The sequence below is a fragment of the Larus michahellis genome, chromosome 1 (genome assembly GCF_964199755.1).
Source record: "Larus michahellis chromosome 1, bLarMic1.1, whole genome shotgun sequence".
Classification (NCBI taxonomy): Eukaryota; Metazoa; Chordata; class Aves; order Charadriiformes; family Laridae; genus Larus; species Larus michahellis.
This window is the reverse complement of record NC_133896.1, coordinates 138,002,800-138,020,208: the sequence shown is the minus strand read 5'-3', so window position 1 is coordinate 138,020,208 and position 17,409 is coordinate 138,002,800. Positions and strand designations below refer to the sequence as shown.

Here is a 17,409-nt window from a genome sequence, read left to right as displayed (position 1 = left end):
TGTTGTTTTCTCTAACACCCCGCCAAGAAAATACTGAATATTTTGTACTTCTTGGGTGCTCTTGCTGTTTCTGTCTGCAAGAAAGGATATCATTTTTGTAGCTGAGCTTGTCTATCAACATATGGATTTGCCTGAGGCAAGATGAGCGTGTGCCGTTTCTCATGACTTATGCAGGCTATAGGCAGTTTTTACTCCCTGAAATTATTTTGTAGTTAAAACTACTTCCTCCTTGTTTTACTAATCTCCCAAGCTCTGTCGTGCTCCCTTCTGGTTACCATCAGGTACTCGCTGCCACAGGAGCTGCAGTAGTTCAAGCCATTGGTCTCCATCCCTGCTCCTCCGGCCAAACTCGGTGTAACCATACTGAGACAGCAGGAGGGGATTTCCCACCCTGGGGATGCAGAGCTTAAGGGCTGGGGCGTGGGGATGGGGAGGGTTGGACAGGCACGGGTGGCACCCCAAGGCTGTCCCCATTTCAGGTGGCATGTCTGGCGGTGGCTCCATCCTGGTGGGAACAGGCATTGATGTTGATGCCCTCATGTTGGGGACCCAGGGGTGAGGGAGAAGGACCATGTGCATTGCCCGTGGCGTTGGGGCAGGCGTGGGGTGGGGTGGGTGCCTAAGGGAAGAGAGGGCTCGAAACGGTTAAGCCTGGGAGCAGCAATGCTGTGGCAGATCCCCACCCCCAGTACTGTACGAGGAAATGCTTAGCTACATGAATGGCGTGTCAGGAAAATATATCGTCGCCTGAAACGGAATATACACAAAGTGGGAGAGACAAAAGTGCCCTCGGACCCCCTCACTTGGAGCTGCCTCCCAAAAGGGGATCGATGGGGCTGACCTTCCCCTCAGCCTGCGCTTACACTGCTCCTGTATTTGCATTAGCACGGGAGATGATGGGAGACAGCTTCAGGTCTGGTTCTCCTGTTATTACAAGGATAAGCTAGGACAAGGTACAGCCATGGAGGTTTTTATTTGTGGGTTATTTGTTTGGCTTTCCCGAGGGAAGAGCCTGTGAGAAGTATGTTCTTCCCTAATAGAGCATCACCTTACATTTTCACGGCAGACAGTCTGCTCTGCCTGCAGACTGAGGTGGCTTGAAGAATCAAGAAGATTGACAGCAAAAATATTTACTTCTGAGCTGCACCGGTCTGCTGGCAGGTATTTTTTTTTTGTCTGTTAGTTTTGTTCTTCTTTATTTTTTATTTCCTTTTCTTTGTTGTTGTTGGTAAAGGAATAAAGCTGCGCAGTCAGCTTTCTTCCTTCGCGGTCTATGATCTGCATACCAAAATTCGGTTCTTTGAAGAACCGACCGCATGAGGAATTAACGCCAGGCTGCAGCCCTGCGTGCCTTGCCATGCTGGTGTGCAGGAAATCCTGCACCCAGAGCTTCATGGCTGTAGAGCAACGTCACCTCAGCGGGAGAGCTCGGCCGTAGTCATGCTGCGGAGCGTGTTGCTAAACTGCTTCCTAAGGCTGAGCTGAACAGCCAAATACAAAATCTCCTGGGCAGATTTATTGGAGTGGCCTGGTGACGTTCCCCAGAGGACTTACAATCTATGGTGATGGATGGCGCCGATCCATTAACGTAGTAGTCTCATCTGGGAAAGATGTAATTGTCGTTCTGCATCCTGCAGTTTCCCTAAGTTTTTCTGAACACGTAAGAGCACACATCGCAGCGGAAATTGCTGGTGAAAAATGCTGCAGTAAATATGTCAGGGGCTCTATATCCTACGGCTGTGCGCTCCTCTACTGGAACCATGCAGCCATCATTAAGGTAGGGGAGGTGATAATAACAAAATTTGGTATACTGCGTTCATCACGATGTATGTGCTCTCCAAAGGTTTGATGGAAAAGTATGGGCAGGACCGACCTTGTTTCCTCTTGCAATACGCATCTGCGAAATGTGTTCACGTTGACTGGTTGATAGTATCAGGAAAATAATATTTACAGTTACCTGCAATAGCAGTGCTATTTTTACAGCCCTGGTTGCCCTGCCTGCATTTCCTGAAATATAGCCCTTTTTTCCTGAGTGGTCGGAGTCTGGATCCCTGATGACAAAGAGCATTATTACTTTTTTGTGTAGCCTGGGCACAGTTTGGCATAGTCTCGCCTCCGTGCGGTGTGAGCAGTGTGTCGGTTGGAGCCAGGTTACCTGGCTGGAGAAGACTCCTTTGAACTGGCTGGAAGGTCTCTGTTCATTTAGCATCAAATTAGTAAAATTCGGACATTAACATTCATACTTAGGCAGACTATAAGTGTTCCAGCAGCAGAGAAACATGATGAAGAGGGAGGAGAAGGCACACTGGAGGAAGGCCACGGCAAGTAGTGGCCAGCCACTAGACTGCGAGGGAAGGCGGCCCCGTGCCACCTCGGTGAGTGTGCCGGTGTGTGTTTGCCCACGCGTCCTCGTGAGTGATGGATGATCTGGATTGCAGCAGTAACTGGAACCCAAGATGAGGTCTGCGTGTTGTGCTAATCGTGTGCCAAAACAATCGCTGCCCAGAGGACCTCACGGTCAAATGGATGAGGCAAAAGGCGCTAGACAAGAAGTTGCTGCATGTATGCATTGCACGTGGGGCGTTTGTAGGTGTTAGAGGTAACCTGGACCTCTTACCTGAACAGCAGTAACCTCAGTTGCACTGGGATGCAACAAGACAGATTTTCAGTATTTTCTGTTATTTACATATCATTTGTGGTCAGAGGCATCTCTGTTTCACAGTCCAGCGTAGGCGCTTCTAGGAGGGAAAAATTGGCCTTTGTGGGTGAAAACATATTGAAAAGTTGTGAGGTCTTGTTACATTCATCAGCACCCTTGTGCTGCATCTCACGCTGGTGTTACCTTGAATTCGATCAGAAGGCTGACATCTCGTGCATCACGGCATGACGGAGGGAAGAGGTCATTTCTCTGCCCCTCAAAGTCAGACCAGGAAACACTTGGTACAGACACTGTGATGAAAGTGAGTGTGTAAAAGTATGTGAAATTCAAAGAAAAAATGCTGCATTTTTCCGCACATTACAGGAGTCATACATTTTTCTGTCTCTTTTAAACAAAATCCCTGCAGCTGCTTACAAATTTTGCAGGGATGAAAATAAGGGGCTATTTTTGCTTGAAAGTTTTTTCCATCCACACATTTTTAGATAGGGGTGTTTCAAGAGCAGGGCAAGCTTGAAATCTGACATGGGTGTACTTTCTGCTGAGGATTAGTACCATCATGTAGCTGATGAAACGTTGGGCTTGGTTTATCAAAGTGATGGGGTGGAAGAAAAGGAGAGTCAATCTAATAAATCTGAAGCTATGAACATAAAACTTGATCTTGAAGGGGCAAGCTGAAGGAGCATTTGGTTACTCATGCCAGTGGGGAAGGATGAAGTATTAAATAACTGCGTTTAGCACCAGGGGAGGGAAGACTCCGCTACCCTTTTGCTCCCCAATAAGCACCCTGATACTCCTGCACCTTTGTATCTGTCCATGCTCCCAAGCGAAACCCTGTCCCACGAGAGAAGAGAAGCTGATGAGTCAGTTTTTGGTCCCCAGCTGTTTGTCCCATCCCTGCATCTTGTCATTTGGGACAATATCTGCGCCACTGAGAACCATCAGAGCTGCAGGCGGGAGAAGGGGTTTGCCCTTTTGGCCCACCGTGGCAAACTGGGTGGCTCATATGCGTGTGGTTAATCAACTCCATGTCCTTACGTGTGGTCTTAGATAGGAGCATTCGTACCTCACCAAAAAGGATTTGGAGCTGGAACGTTCAGTGTTTTACTTGGTTTTGCTTTTCTACTTGTTATTTATTTATTTAAGCCAAAGTATATTAGGACAAGGAGAGGTTATGTGAAAATTTGTCGTTCAGTTGATTGAAGGTGGGTTACCATCGCGATTTGCTATTCTAACCCCCATGGCTTTAAAAGACTTTCAGCCTGGTTTATGCTGCTTCTTCCTCTCTGTCTGGGGAAGGTCTAGAAGCACGACAAGTTTAAGGGCAGTCCCCTCAACGGTGCTGAGGTTAGCCCTATTCTGGCCTTGTCTGCACCAAGAAAAAGATGTTTTTAACTGGAGCTGGCGTGCTGTAAGGAGGGGATGGGAAAGGGTTTGCAGCACGTCTGAAGGGTTGGGGCTCTCGCGGTGCATGTAGTGGTGGAGGCACCTCACTTCGTTGATGGGTTTTGAGCTGGTGAAGCTGGTTTACCCTTCGAGGGGAACTCTAGTGTGCTTCGCTTGTGTGGGTAGTCGGGAGACAGCCGAAGCTATCGAAGGAGGTCATTCTCCCCCTCTACTCTGCACTGGTGAGGCCACAACTGGAATACTGTGTTTTGGGCTCCCCAGTTCAAGAGGGACAGGGAACTACTGGAGAGAGTCCAGTGAAGGGCAACTAAGATGATTGAGGGATTGGAGCATCTCCCTTCTGAGGAAAGGCTGAGAGAGCTGGGACTCTTTAGCCTGGAGAAGAGAAGGCTGAGGGGAGACCTTATTAATGTTTACAAGTATCTAAAGGGTGGGTTGAAGGAGGATGGTGCCAGACTCTTTTCAATGGTTTCCAGTGACAGGACGAGGGACAATGGGCACAAGTTGGAACATAGGAAGTTCGAATCAAATATGAGAAAAAACTTTACGGTGAGGGTGACAGAGCACTGGAACAGGCTGCCCAGGGAGGTTGTGGGGTCCCCTTCTCTGGAGACTTTCAAGACCCACCTGGATGCAGTCCTGAGTGATGTGCTCTAGGCAGTCCTGCTTCAGCAGGGGAGTTGGACTAGGTGATTGTAGAGGTCCCTTCCAACTCTGAAGATTCTGTGCGTGATTCTGTGTGTGTCAAGTGGTCAAAACCATCCTGGTGTAATGGGGCAAAGTCAGATGTTTCACCTGTAAAAGTGCTATAGCAGTTTAAAAACTGATTTTAACTTTACCTCACTAACCTGTGGGCTGAGACTTGGTAACTGGTCCATGAGGGGACCCCATCCTTCGAAGGCAGGAGCAAGACAGATTCACGTAAGCAAGCAGAGATGGGCAACGGACGGCGGCCTTTGCCACACTGATACGAGTTCTCATCTGGATATTGGAAAAGATCAAATGAATGTAGTAAAAATATCTGAGCCTGCGATCAGTGGAGAGGGTCAGGACAAAATAGCGAGCCAAGTGTCTCTGAGCAGAGAACAAACCTCCACCGGGGAACTAATGAGGCTTTGAAGTTGTTTCGCTGACATCAAACTTGGAAGTCCTTTGTAAGAACTGAGATGCTTTAAGGACTGTTTAATAAAGCACTTGACTGGGAAAGGAGCAAATATTTTATCAGGCTGACACTGAGTGCCTTTTGTTTCGGGTTTTGGGGGAAGCGGGGCTGGCAATTACATTTAATTGGTATCCTTTTCCTCTTGTTATCATTGGTGTATCAGTTGCTGGGAAAACAAATGCATGGTTTTTAAAATTTACTGTAAAGTTACAGCTCTCTCGTTTGTTTTGTTTAGCTCGGTGTTCTCAAAACAGCTCATTTTTCTTTGCTTTGCTGGCGAATATAATGTTTTGATTGAAAATGATACTAAATAATCAGTTAAGTGGGATATTTAATGACAGGAAAAATTGTTTAAAATATTTTTTCCCATAGGAAAATCATGCACTTTACTTTTTGAGCCTAAGAAGTCTTTTAATGCTAGGTTGAGTCTGCATTCTTCCTACGATCTCACCCCAAAAGTAAACACGTGGGTGCACTGCGTGTGTGAAAACAATGAAGGTCACGGTATAGTAAATCTCAGGAGCTCGGATGCAAGAGATATCCCTAGAGTAAGTCCATTTTTTCCCTGATAATCATTTTAATGTAGACTTTCTTAGACACTCAGCTGCTGCTGGTTTGCCTTCCCCATGGGAAGGTGACCTACTGTATGAGAAGCAAGCCTGGCAGATGAGAGGAGAGCAGTGAATATTGTCTACCTGGGCTTCAGGAAGGCCTTTAGCACTGTCTCCCGAAAGATCCTCGTTGGGAACCTGTTGATGTAATGGCTGGATGAGCAGACAGTGAGGTGGATTGGAAACTGGCTGAATGGCTGGGCCCAGAAGGTGGTGATCAGTGGCACAAAGTCCAGTTGAAGGCCAGTGACTGGTGGTGTACCCCAGAGGTTAATACTGGGTCCAGCCCTGTTCAGCATCTTCAGTAATGATCTGGATGAGAGCAAAGCATACCCTTAGCAAATTTGCTTATGACACAAAACTGGCAGGAGCTGCTGATGCACCAGAGGGTCATGCTGCCACCCAGAGGGACATCAACAGGTGGGAGAAATGGGTGGACAGGGAACTCATGAAGCTCAACAAGAAGTGCAATACCCTGCACCTGGGGATGAACAATGCCAGGGACTAGTATGTGCTGGGGGGCCGCCCAGCTGGAAAGCAGCTTCGTAGAAAAGGACCTGGGAGTCCTGGTGAACATGAGCCAGTGATGCACCCTTGCTGCAAAGAAGGCTAATGGTGCCCTGGCCTGCATTAGGAAGAGTGTGGCCAGCAGATTGAGGGAGGTGATCCTTCCTCTCCCCACAGCACTAGTGGGGCCACACCTGGAGTGCTGTGTCCAGCTGTGGGCTCCCCAGTACAGCAGAGACATGGACATACTGGAGAGGGTCCAGCAAAAGACCATGAAGGTGATGAAGAGACTGGAACATCCTCTCCTATGAGGAAAGGCTGAGAGAGCTGGGACTGTTCAGTGTGGAGAAGAGAAGGCTCGGGGGGATCTCAACAATGTATACAAATACCCAAAAGGAGGGTGCAAAGAGGATGGAGCCAGGCTTTTCTCAGCAGTGCCCAGTGACAGGGCCAGAGTCAATGGGCACAAATTGAAGCACAGGAGGTTTCCTCTGAACATCAGGAAACACTTTTTCACTGTGATTGTGACTGGGCACTGGCACAGGTTGCCCAGGGAACTTGTGGAGTCGCCATCCTTGGAGACATTCGGAAACTGCCTGGACATGGTCCTGGGCAGCTAGCTGTAGGTGGCCCTGCCTGAGCAGTGAGGTTGGACCAGATGACCTCCAGAGGTCCCTTCCAACCTCAACCTGTCTGTGATTCATTGGTTCTGAGCAAGCCGTGGTGCACGATGGGGCTGAGAGGCGGGGAGGGGAGTGCGGCAGGACTTTCCCAGGAGCAAGCAGACCTACAGTTTGGCTTTTGGGAAGCTGCTGGTGAAAAGATGCTTCCCCAGGGCCACATAAGCGGCACCTCCCCACCGCAGGCGCTCAGGGCAGGGCTGTGATTCGCTGTGTCATGGATGCACCCGTTCCACCACACTGCTGCAGCCACCGACGTCCCCATCCTAAGGGACTACGTCATGCTTTGGGGGGAGACACCTGCACGCTGCCAGCAGCAGCGAGGGAAAGCTGATTTAAATAGATGCTTCTGCAGTCGCAAAAGCGGTAACTCATCTTCCAGAAATTTGGAGCACAAAAGCTGCACTGGGTCAAAAGAGCTGGCTGGGTCAAAGTCACCGCCCAGTGACTGGAGCCCAGTCACCGAACTGGGCGGCATGTGACTCAGCAGTAATTATGGCTGGCAAATTTATATTTGTCCTTCACATGTCAGGTTTAATACATCTGACTTCTGTGCACTGGCTCTGCCTCGGAGTGTGTGTTCAGTTTACTGCAGGCTAAGCCAGCTGCCGCTGTTTAGGCATTTCTGTATTATGCTAAGGGAAAAAAATAAACCACCGTTTGAAAGGTTTTATATTTGGAAACTTGCTGCAAGGTTCTTCCAAGCGTGACAGTGTAGAGACCCCGGGAACTGGGGTGTGCTGTGGATATGAGAAACGTGAGCATTTGGGAACAGCAATATCAATCTCAAATAATTTCAAAGTAGCCCTGTTTTTATAGTGCCTGCTTATATGTAATACTATATACTGCACGAGCAGTGGTCCTTTTCAAAGTAGGAGCCCTTCAGTTAAGTGTCATATCTAGTAATCAGAATGGTTTGTGAATGGAGCAGAGGAAGAGGCGTCTGGCAATGTGGCGGCCTGTGCTGGCTCCTTTACACTAGGGGTATGTCACAATTTCCGCTGCAAGTGTCAGGGGGGTTTGCGAGGCTTTCAAATTGAGTATAAAAATTCACTACAGGTTGAAATTTGTCAGCCAAATGCTCTATTCCTTCCACGGCATTTATCGTCTGTCTTGTATATATTGCCCTTGGGAGTAAAGACACTGGTTTCAGGCCCGTGACAGGATTTTTTTTTCAATTGGTCTGATTTGTTTTTAAATGAGAAGGAAGTGAGTTCTCTCCTTCCCAGAATGGATTGCTAACTACAGGCTGTTGACAACAGCAATATAGTTAGCAAATATATGACTGTAACGCGGCTCTTTGCAGGCGATCAGCCTGTGCAATAGGCAGACCACCATGGTATTTCTCAGCTGAACTATTTAAAAGACCCAAGTAGGATCAGCCAGTCAAGCCGCTGCATTTGAGAACGATTGTGCTTTGTGCTGAAGCAGTGTATACATATTGTCAATGTCCCATCTATAACATGCCATTTTGCGCTGCTGTAATGATTTCCTTTCCCTCTCGTTCCCCCAGGGCTTAACAGCCTGGACGGGAGCCTTGACACAAATAGGTTTGCCTCCCGGAAGGATCCATAATGCAGCAGTGGAAAATAAAAGAGTACCTGTTGCATGAGCTGAGTCAGAGCCTTGTTATTCCTCCAGCCTCTTCTGAAGTTGTCTGATATCTCCTGAAACCTGTCCTCCACTCCGCCTGGCCAAATCTCAGAGGGGTCACCATCAGCCCTCCTGTGAGCAGAGAGGGGACAGGTCCCACCATCCCTCCTGGTGACTCTGCACCCGGCCGAGGTGCGTGGGGATATCAAACACAGCACCACGAATGGTGAAACACGGGGGAAAAGGTTAGTTCGCCGTTAGCTGTGAGTTGGTTAATCCTCTGCCCTGTGGTGCTCGGGGATTACACTACTAGAAGGGATGGCCAAGAGTGTCGGTCCCAGGTGCCTGAATAGGTGAATCCGCGAGAAATGTGAGAGACAAACACTGCTGAAATCATCTGTGGTTTGCGTGTATGGGAGAGACAACCTGGATGCTATTTGTGTGTTAATACCTCCATATATTTGGTATATGAAAGCTCACTTTATTCAAATACATGTTTTCTATTCTAGCAACAAGGCCCCAATAACAATATGGTAAAGCCTTTATCTGTGTATGGCTTGAACTACACAAAGCAAAAACTGCAGGATGGAAGACGATTTATTGTTCGTTGGCTATGTCAATATGTGTCCTCCTTGACCATTCGCATATTTACTGCAGAAGGATGCAGAAAGATGGGTCAGGCTTTGGCCGCTGAGACAGCCGAGGACAAGCAGGCGCAACCCTGAGCTCCTTCAGAAACCCACATCTCAGTAGGGCACAGGTTGGGTGCCAGGTTCCTTGGCGATGAGGAGTGCTGCCATGGGGTGGCAGGATGAGCCTGACGGGGACCGGGGCGTGCAGGACCTGGCATGGTGCTCTGGTCAGGTGCGTGCCACCGGGGGTGCTTGGCAGGTCTGCCATCGTCCTCCCGAAGGGTGATGGGGCGTCCCCATCAGGGGTGCTCTCACCACAGCCCTTGTAATGGACTTTCACCGAGCAAAAATCAAACATGTTGCTTCTGGCAGGAGGGTCAGTTGACAGCAAGCAGCAAGTTTTGGCAGAACACCGAAGTCCAAATCCATCCATAACTTTGTCCCCAAGCTGTTCCATTAAGCCAAGATTTCTGATTATGTTTTGGTTTGGATACTGTGTTTATAATGAAAGGAAACCCAGTTTTTCCAGGAGATACTGAGCAGGGCATCCCACAAAGTGAGCACCCATTCCACAGGGTGCACGGTATAATTTGAATTCTGTGTCGATAGCAAGGTACAAGCCGCAGTACGGGCAAGCAAGCGAAGCAGGGGGATAGCTGCATATGGCGCAGTCTTGAGATCCCACAGGAAGGCGCGCAACAGCCCTGAGAAAAGTCTGTGGCGCGGCCATCAGCAGGAGATGACTCTGTAGGTTATTTTTTTTTTTATCACCACCCCTTTCATGGCATTTCGGTACAGCTAACACACCATTTCCTGTGCAGTTACACACACCATTGCATAGTGCCACGAACTTAACTCTTATCAGCGCCCTGGTGGGAAAGCCCGGGTTATTTACAATAGGGCTCTTTTCAGCCTTGCAAGCTTCTTTTCAATTAAAACAAACAGCAAATTAAATATTAAATAGATAAGTAGGGAAGTGAAATTAATTGATTTTTCCAGCACTGAGGTGTTGGTAGACAGAGGAAACTTAAGGCAGTTTCACTGAATTATATTACCTTTGTTTGTGTATGCTAACTACATGAAACTTGTTTTAAAAACGGGGTAACTCTGAATACTTTATCTGAAAAAACCCCAAACCCGGCACATACTTCAGGTTGATTTTTATTAAAGGAGAAATATAGTACAGCTATCACCATTGATATCAACATCAAAAATTTTACTGTAAGTCATGTCCATGTTGACTTACAGTTTTGTACCATGTAATCAGTGTACGTAGTGTAAAAAAAGGAGTCCGGGAACTACAAACCAGCTCTTTGGACAACTTCAAACCGCCTCTTGATCCCAGATCTTCAAACGTTTCCCCTTTTGAGGCTTAGGGACTCGGATCCTTTTCACGCCGTCTGCTTACTGACCTGATAATAGGTGTTTAGTGTAATAATACATGTTTAGCTGCCCTGGGATTGCCTCCCTGGGTGAAACCGAAAATTGCTTTACAGGGTGCAGTGAGCGGTTGCACTGGGACTCCGCTGTGCCTGGCAGTCAGCTACTGCCAAGCTGCGGGCAGGATCGTGAAATATTTTTAAGTGCATATATGTATTTTTCTTCTTCTCTGTAGCGATCCCATGCTCAAGAAGCAGGTGTGCTGGAAGTACAGAAAGGTATGCTTCCGCACAGGAACGGTGAGGGGGGAAAAACCTCACCCCAAGCTCATAGACCTGGGTCGAGGGCTGCACCTCACCTTTCTCTCCTTCTCCTTCCCCTTGCATGGTAGAGCCCTCCCGGGGACAGTGTAGGGCCACGAGCTCAACAATATATATTTATAGATCCCAGAAATGTATAGGATTCAGCATGGAAAACAGTATTTGACTATGCCTTAAAAAAACCCCAGCCAATCCCACAGGCGTTTCTTCAAGGTGTTTGATGGTGATAGATGAGCTCTTCTTCCCCTCATCTAGGTATTTCCTCTGCCTCCAGCCCTGCTGCCTTTTAAAGCGGCAATGGGGGGATTTTATTGTGTTTTATACTTTCATCTTCGGCAGTGATCTGTCTCTCTCTCCGTGGGTCCAACCAGCGCGCTAATCCCTCAAGTCTCTTACGCAGCATAATTTTCATCTTAATTTTTCTTATTTCTCAACGTTAAATGGGTTTGCCAGGGGAACAGGGGGTCATTTCCTGTCCCCGCCAGATCATTAATTCCCGGTGAAAACACTGCGCTCTGCCGCTTCTCGAGCAAACAGAAACGTTGGAAAGAGCCGGTGTCATGTGCAACATACTGGGCTGTGCTGCAGCAGCTGGAGGAGCAGAGATGCTGGTGTGCGCTGCAGAGACCACAGCGCTTCAAAACGGTCATTTGAAATAGAGGGAGGGAGAGATTATATAAGAGCAGTAGAAAATGGCTTTTTAATTCCTTAACAGAAACAATAACGTCTGGTTTTTTTCCAGCTTGAATCTGCTGAGCGGTCTTCCTCATTGTCTTTATTTTTAGAAACGATTGCTCTTCTGGTTGGTTGGTTGGTCGTTGTTTTTTTGTTCCAAAACAAGACTGGCCCGATTGTTTTGGTACCAATAGTTGTCACTTTCTGAATAAGGGATTTGATTTTTGCTCCTGTTTTTTGGTATTTGGGCACCTCTGTCTGCCCGTAATCTGTCTCAGCTGAGGCTGGAAAAGGAAACAAACAAAAAAAATCTCAACCCCATAGTCGTGAATGTTTTCTGCAGAACGTTTCATGAGATGAGAAAAATCCGGAATTATTCTCCTTAAGCCAGCAGCAGGAGAGGAAAAGAAATGACTCATCTGTTTACTTTTAAAAATCCTTTTTAAGAACTCAAACGCGCCTGATAAATTATCGGCATTTTACCCAACCAGCCTCCACTATTAACTCCCGACATTTCAGTAGTCTTGCGCTCGCCGTGGCATCTCACTGCCAAATCCAAGGATTTACAGGTCTCAGGAGAGACTTGGGAGATTTCCCGCTTCCCTGCCTTGGACAATTTTTAGCCTTTGTTTGTGGGGTTTGCTCCCCCCCCCCTTTTCCCTCTTAGTTTGCAGGTTTGTCGGCCCTACAAACATCTATGTGAGCAAATAATTTCTGTACGTGGCGGCAGAACTGGTGCAGCTTTTCGCATGCTCTCGGATGCAGACGCATCCCCAGGCTGGGATTCCTCACCCATCCAATTTCGGAGTGGCGCTGCCCTCCCTGTCATCCCAACACCAGCGTGCCTGGGGGATGCAGGGAAGCAGCTCGCATCCAGCAGCCCGGTCAGCGGCGATGGCACGTGTTTCGTTTGTAGGGAGCAGGATTTGGCCGCGTGCAGGTGAAAAATGTAAATTTGGGGTGCGCCGGTGCTTTCCCATGGTAACGGAGTTGAAACTGGACAAGTTTCCATGGTGATTATTACTACGGCAGGATGCACCGCGCACTTCGGGAGAGGCACGGGCAGTGTCAGGCAGAGCGGCCAGCCCCCAGCCAAAGTCTGCCGGCGGCAGCTTGCGGGGCAGAAATTATTTATCCGTCTAAATAAATGGATGCACAGTGGTGTTAATTTGCTGGGTAGTTTTTTTTTTTCAGGGGGAAAGGGGTGTTAATCTCCTTAGGAAACAGGCTACAAATTTCACTGCAATCACGAATGGAAACCTCTCTGCCCTTTTTTTATTTTTTAATTGACGTTTGCTTGGTTAATATAAAGAGTTGGTCCATCAAAATTAATTTGAAGTTGCTTTGATTTATTTTTTTATTATTTTTTTTTTTATTCTTTGTGTCTTTTATGACTCAGGTGCCTGGTTCACTTTACTGTGTCCATCCAGCTCTGTGGCAGGGCAGACGTCGGGGTTTGGTTTGGGTTTGCTCCTTTCTCACCCCGCACACGGCAGTTTCGGAGGCGCTGTAGGCAGCATGCGGTGGTCGCCTGCTCACTTGTAGTAAATCCCAATGGGATGAAAAAAGATGAGTATTTTAGGGGGAGCGAGGGCCCTTCACCCAGAGCGGAACATTTCTGAGCCGTGGTATTTTTAGAAATGTTTGTTTTGGGGGCTTTTGTTGAGTTAGAACAGCGCGCTGTCGCTTGGCTCTGCCGTGCACTGTCATTACGTGAAGCTTTGTTTAAAAACGTGAAGCGGACGGCCCCCGTCCTTGTTTCAGGCTGCCTGCTGGGGCAGGGGGGGAGTTTGGCTGCAGGCAGCCCCCGAGCCCTTTTAAATTATCTGTGTTTACGGCTAAATATAAGTTCCTCAAAACTCTTCGTACAACACTCACGGATGTATGTATATCCAGCATCTCTGTATATACACTACACGGTGTTATGGAGCCGTTAGCCTGAAGCGTGGAAACGTTTAACGGCTTTTCTTCGGCGATGGAGTCTTTAAAGGCAATTGCAAATATTATTTTAAGGGGGAGATTTATGCGGTGCCTAAAATATGTTTCTGGCTTGCAGGCCAAATTATGTCGGTGCCGATGCTCCTGGCAGCCCGGAGCCGCCACGGGTCCCGCTGACAGCGATGTAGAGGCGGCGCTGGCAGAGCCCGAGAAGCCCCGCGACATGGAGGAGCTGTACAAGGACGCCCCGAACCTGCCCATGGACGTCACCAGCTCGCCCTCGGCCATGGCCAACAACAAGCTGGAGAACGGGGTGGCCCAGCTGATCACGGCGGAGGCCTGGAACATCAACTCCGCCGACTTGATGAAGAAGGCCTTGTCCCCTCTGGTGACCGTCCCCGCGCCCTCCATCCTGACGCCACCGGCCGAGTCACAGAGCGGGGTGGCCCTGAAGGTGGCAGCCACCGTGCTGCAGCCCATCTGCCTGGGGGACAGCCCTGTCGTCCTGCCCATCCACCTGCAGGTGGCCGGCAGCGCCGCCCCACAGATGCCGGCCACCAATGCCGCCACCCCCTACGTCATGACCACCCAGGGCCCCGTCCCACTGCCTGTCCTCCTGGAGCAGCACGTCTTCCAGCACCTGAACTCGCCCCTGGTGCTGCCCCCGGGGGCCACCTGCCCCGCCAGCCCCCTGCACGCCGGCCTCTTCCCCCCCACCGCCACTGCCCCCGTTGGGCAGCCCCAGCTCTTGGACCCCAAACCCTCCAGCCAAGCCCAGGAGCCCGTCCTGCCCCCCGTCTTTCAGACGCCGGGATTCGCCGCCGTCCTTCAGGACCTGTTTCCCTCGCAGGGCGCCCTGGGCTCTGCCCCCTGCCAGCCTCCCCCCGACTACGCTGCCCTCCCGCCCCAGGCCTTCAGCTCGCCCCTCTCCCCGCTGGTCCCCCCCGCCACGCTGCTGGTGCCCTACCCTGTCATCGTGCCCCTGCCTGTCCCTGTCCCCATCCCCATCCCCGTCCCCATCCCCGTGCCCCATGGCGCCGAGGCCAAGGCGGCCCCCGACCTGCCCAAGCCGCCGCTCTTCACCCCCCACTCCTGCAAGGGCACCCAGACCCCCCTGGAGAAGGAGGAGACGAAGCCCTTCGACCTCCTCCACCCGCGGGAGTTTCCCCAGCTGAGCCGCCACACCGTCATCAAGATGGGCGGCGAGAACGAGGCGCTGGACCTCTCCATGAAAGGGCCACCAGCACCCCGGGCCGGCGAGGCCGCCCTGCCGCCACCGCCGCCACCACCGCCCCCTGAGGACGGGGCCCTGGACCTGTCCCTCGCCTCCTGCCGCAAGCCAGGGGGGTCCCACGGGGAGGCGGCCACCGCTGTCCCCACCGCCACCGCCGAGGCTGGCGTTCACCCCGTGCCGGACAAGCTCCCCGGCCCGGCCGCCCCCTTCGTTCCCTGCAAGCCCCAGGAGGCGTCTGGCAAGGGGACGGGCGGGGGATCGTCCGAGCTGCTGCGGCAACCGCAGAAGTGGCTGGTGGAGCAGGCGGGCAGGGCGGGCTGCGAGCCCAAGGCCGGCAACAACATCGAGATCGTCAGCACCTCACAGACAGCCAAAGTCATCGTCTCGGTCAAGGACGCCGTGCCCACCATCTTCTGCGGCAAGATCAAGGGCCTGTCGGGGGTCTCCACCAAAAACTTTTCCTTCAAAAGGGACCTGCCCCAGGACTCGGTGCTGCAGTGCTACGACGTGAAGAGCCCGCCCGAGCCCCGGGATGCTGCCGAGGCCCTCAGGAAACCCGTCAAAAACAGGAGCGTAAAGCTAAAGAAAATGAACTCGCCGGAGATACATATTCTTCCAATCAAGAAGCAACGGCTCGCTGCCTTTTTTCCAAGAAAGTAAATTATGGGTTTTTAGAATTTTAAGATTATTATGAGAAGAAGAAGAAGAAGAAGAAAAAAATAATAAAAAAGATGCACTTGGTTTTAAACTCATTTAAAACTTTAAACTATCTTTGTAAGTTATTTTTGGGGGAAGGGGGAGAGGATCGGATGTAGAGTCCCTATAAGCTGGGTTGGTTGGTTTTTTTTTTCTTTTGGGTTTTTTTTTTTTGTTATCGAATTTTGACTTTTCATGGGAAACTGAATAAAAAGCAACCTATTTTTCAAGCAGATTGCACATTTTGCAGCTTTAATGGAGTAAGGGATGAGTCAGAGGGGTAAGAGCTATTTTCACTGCCATAAAGTGCTTTGATGATGTAATTCTTCATAATGGTCGGAATGGACATTTCAAAATAAATGTTTGTACGTGCTAATTGGTTGCGGCATTTTTTTTGTCATTTCTGAGTTGCTTTCAGTGTACGGACAAGGTTTGGCAAAAAGTCTGTAAACTGTAAAGCGCCGCAGCTGACTTGTGACGAGCCTAAAATGTTAAGAAAAAAAAATAACAGGCTAAGAAAAATTATACTGTCCCGAGCACATCGCAACAGCCGCTAACGATGTGCCCAAACGAGCTTCTGGAGGAGCGCGAGTGAGCAAGCGGTACAGTGCACCTAACACCAGCTTCATTGCGAGAGACCCACAGGAAACCATCTTAAAATATTAAGCAATATTAGCGGTCATTCAAAAGAGAAAAGCCTAAAAGTCAGGGGAATTCGGTGGCCGAAGGGTGGGAGGGGAAGGAAGAGTAGCATAATTTTTCCCAGCCTGGTTACAGATATATGGAAAAGTTGTTTATTGTTAGTTTTCTAAGTTTCTTTGATGGCTGAAATCAATGCACGTGAAAGAGCAGACCTGTGTAACTTTATCACTCGGCAGTGTACGAGCCGCCCACGTCAATGGAGAAATGTGAATGTACAATTAAAATAAAAGTTCTGGTAGGTTACGGTTTTGCACTTGTGTATGGAAATGGGCTGGAGATGCATTGTTCTATGTCAGCTTTTAAGTTCACACGGCTCGTTTGTAAAAACCCATCCCCACAGAAGGACAAATGCGAGGGCAGGAGAACAATTTTCGGTGGGCGCTGCCTTTTTGGTGGCTATACCTGTTACGCAGAAAATCTCTTTTTTGTTATTATTTCAAATGCCGTGTTCCCAGCGCTGCACCAGTACTGTCTAAATAAAAAAAAAAAAAAAAAAAAAATCCATTGTAAACCCACCAGCTGGATGCCATCGCACACAAACTATGCCTTCGTTCATCTGCCTGCAGCCAATCTACTTCCAAGACTCCTCTTGGACAGTTTTGGGAAGGTTGTTGCAGTTGTTCATGCAATGAGGAATCGCCCAAAGAAGCGGCTTCTGGGTTAGAAGTCTAATCCCACCCTTAGGCACCGGTGTCATGCCAAAAATCTACTGAAAATTTTGATGCCAGCAAATAACAATTCACTATTCAGAAAATGCACCTCATTAAGAGGTTAGGAAAGGCTGTTTCTCTCTTCCTGGGCTGAACGATGGCTGCCCTCTTGCCGAATATGAAAATGGAGGACTTTCACATAAGCGTAGCATCAAATTCTGTCAAACTCTCACTTTTTAAGTATTTTTAAAGCCTTTTCTTTTCCCCAAAGCTGGCAAAACTGACAACGTTCAGAAGAGCGTAAAGTGTTGATGGTTTCATTAACGTTTAGTCATCTGACTGTATTTTTTTTTTTTAATATTTTGTTTTCTTCATTGAAAATACTCTGCTACTTTGTTTTGCTCCTTCCAAGAAACTGCGCTGATGAAATGTGTCATATTCTGGTTATTGCAGTGCAGAAGCTCAGGATTTTGCCATCCCTTGGGACGGCCGCCCCAGTTGTCACTGCCCCAGAGCGGGCCCGTCTCCAGAGTGTCAAAAACCTTCTGAAAATTTAGTTTTTCCCC

The 17,409-nt window shown here is 49.2% G+C and overlaps 1 protein-coding gene across 2 annotated transcripts in view; it reads left to right on the top strand.

The window, feature by feature from the left end:
• The window catches only part of RAI2 (retinoic acid induced 2), a 46,844-nt gene extending 30,408 nt beyond the window's left edge, over window positions 1-16,436 (top strand). For both annotated transcript variants that reach the window (XM_074605601.1, XM_074605611.1), the window contains exon 2: window positions 13,680-16,436. In XM_074605601.1, the coding sequence (XP_074461702.1) occupies window positions 13,785-15,455 (1,671 nt within the window). In that variant the 5' untranslated portion in view covers window positions 13,680-13,784 and the 3' untranslated portion in view covers window positions 15,456-16,436. The remainder of the gene's footprint in view (window positions 1-13,679) is intronic.
• Window positions 16,437-17,409: the final 973 nt, after the last annotated feature.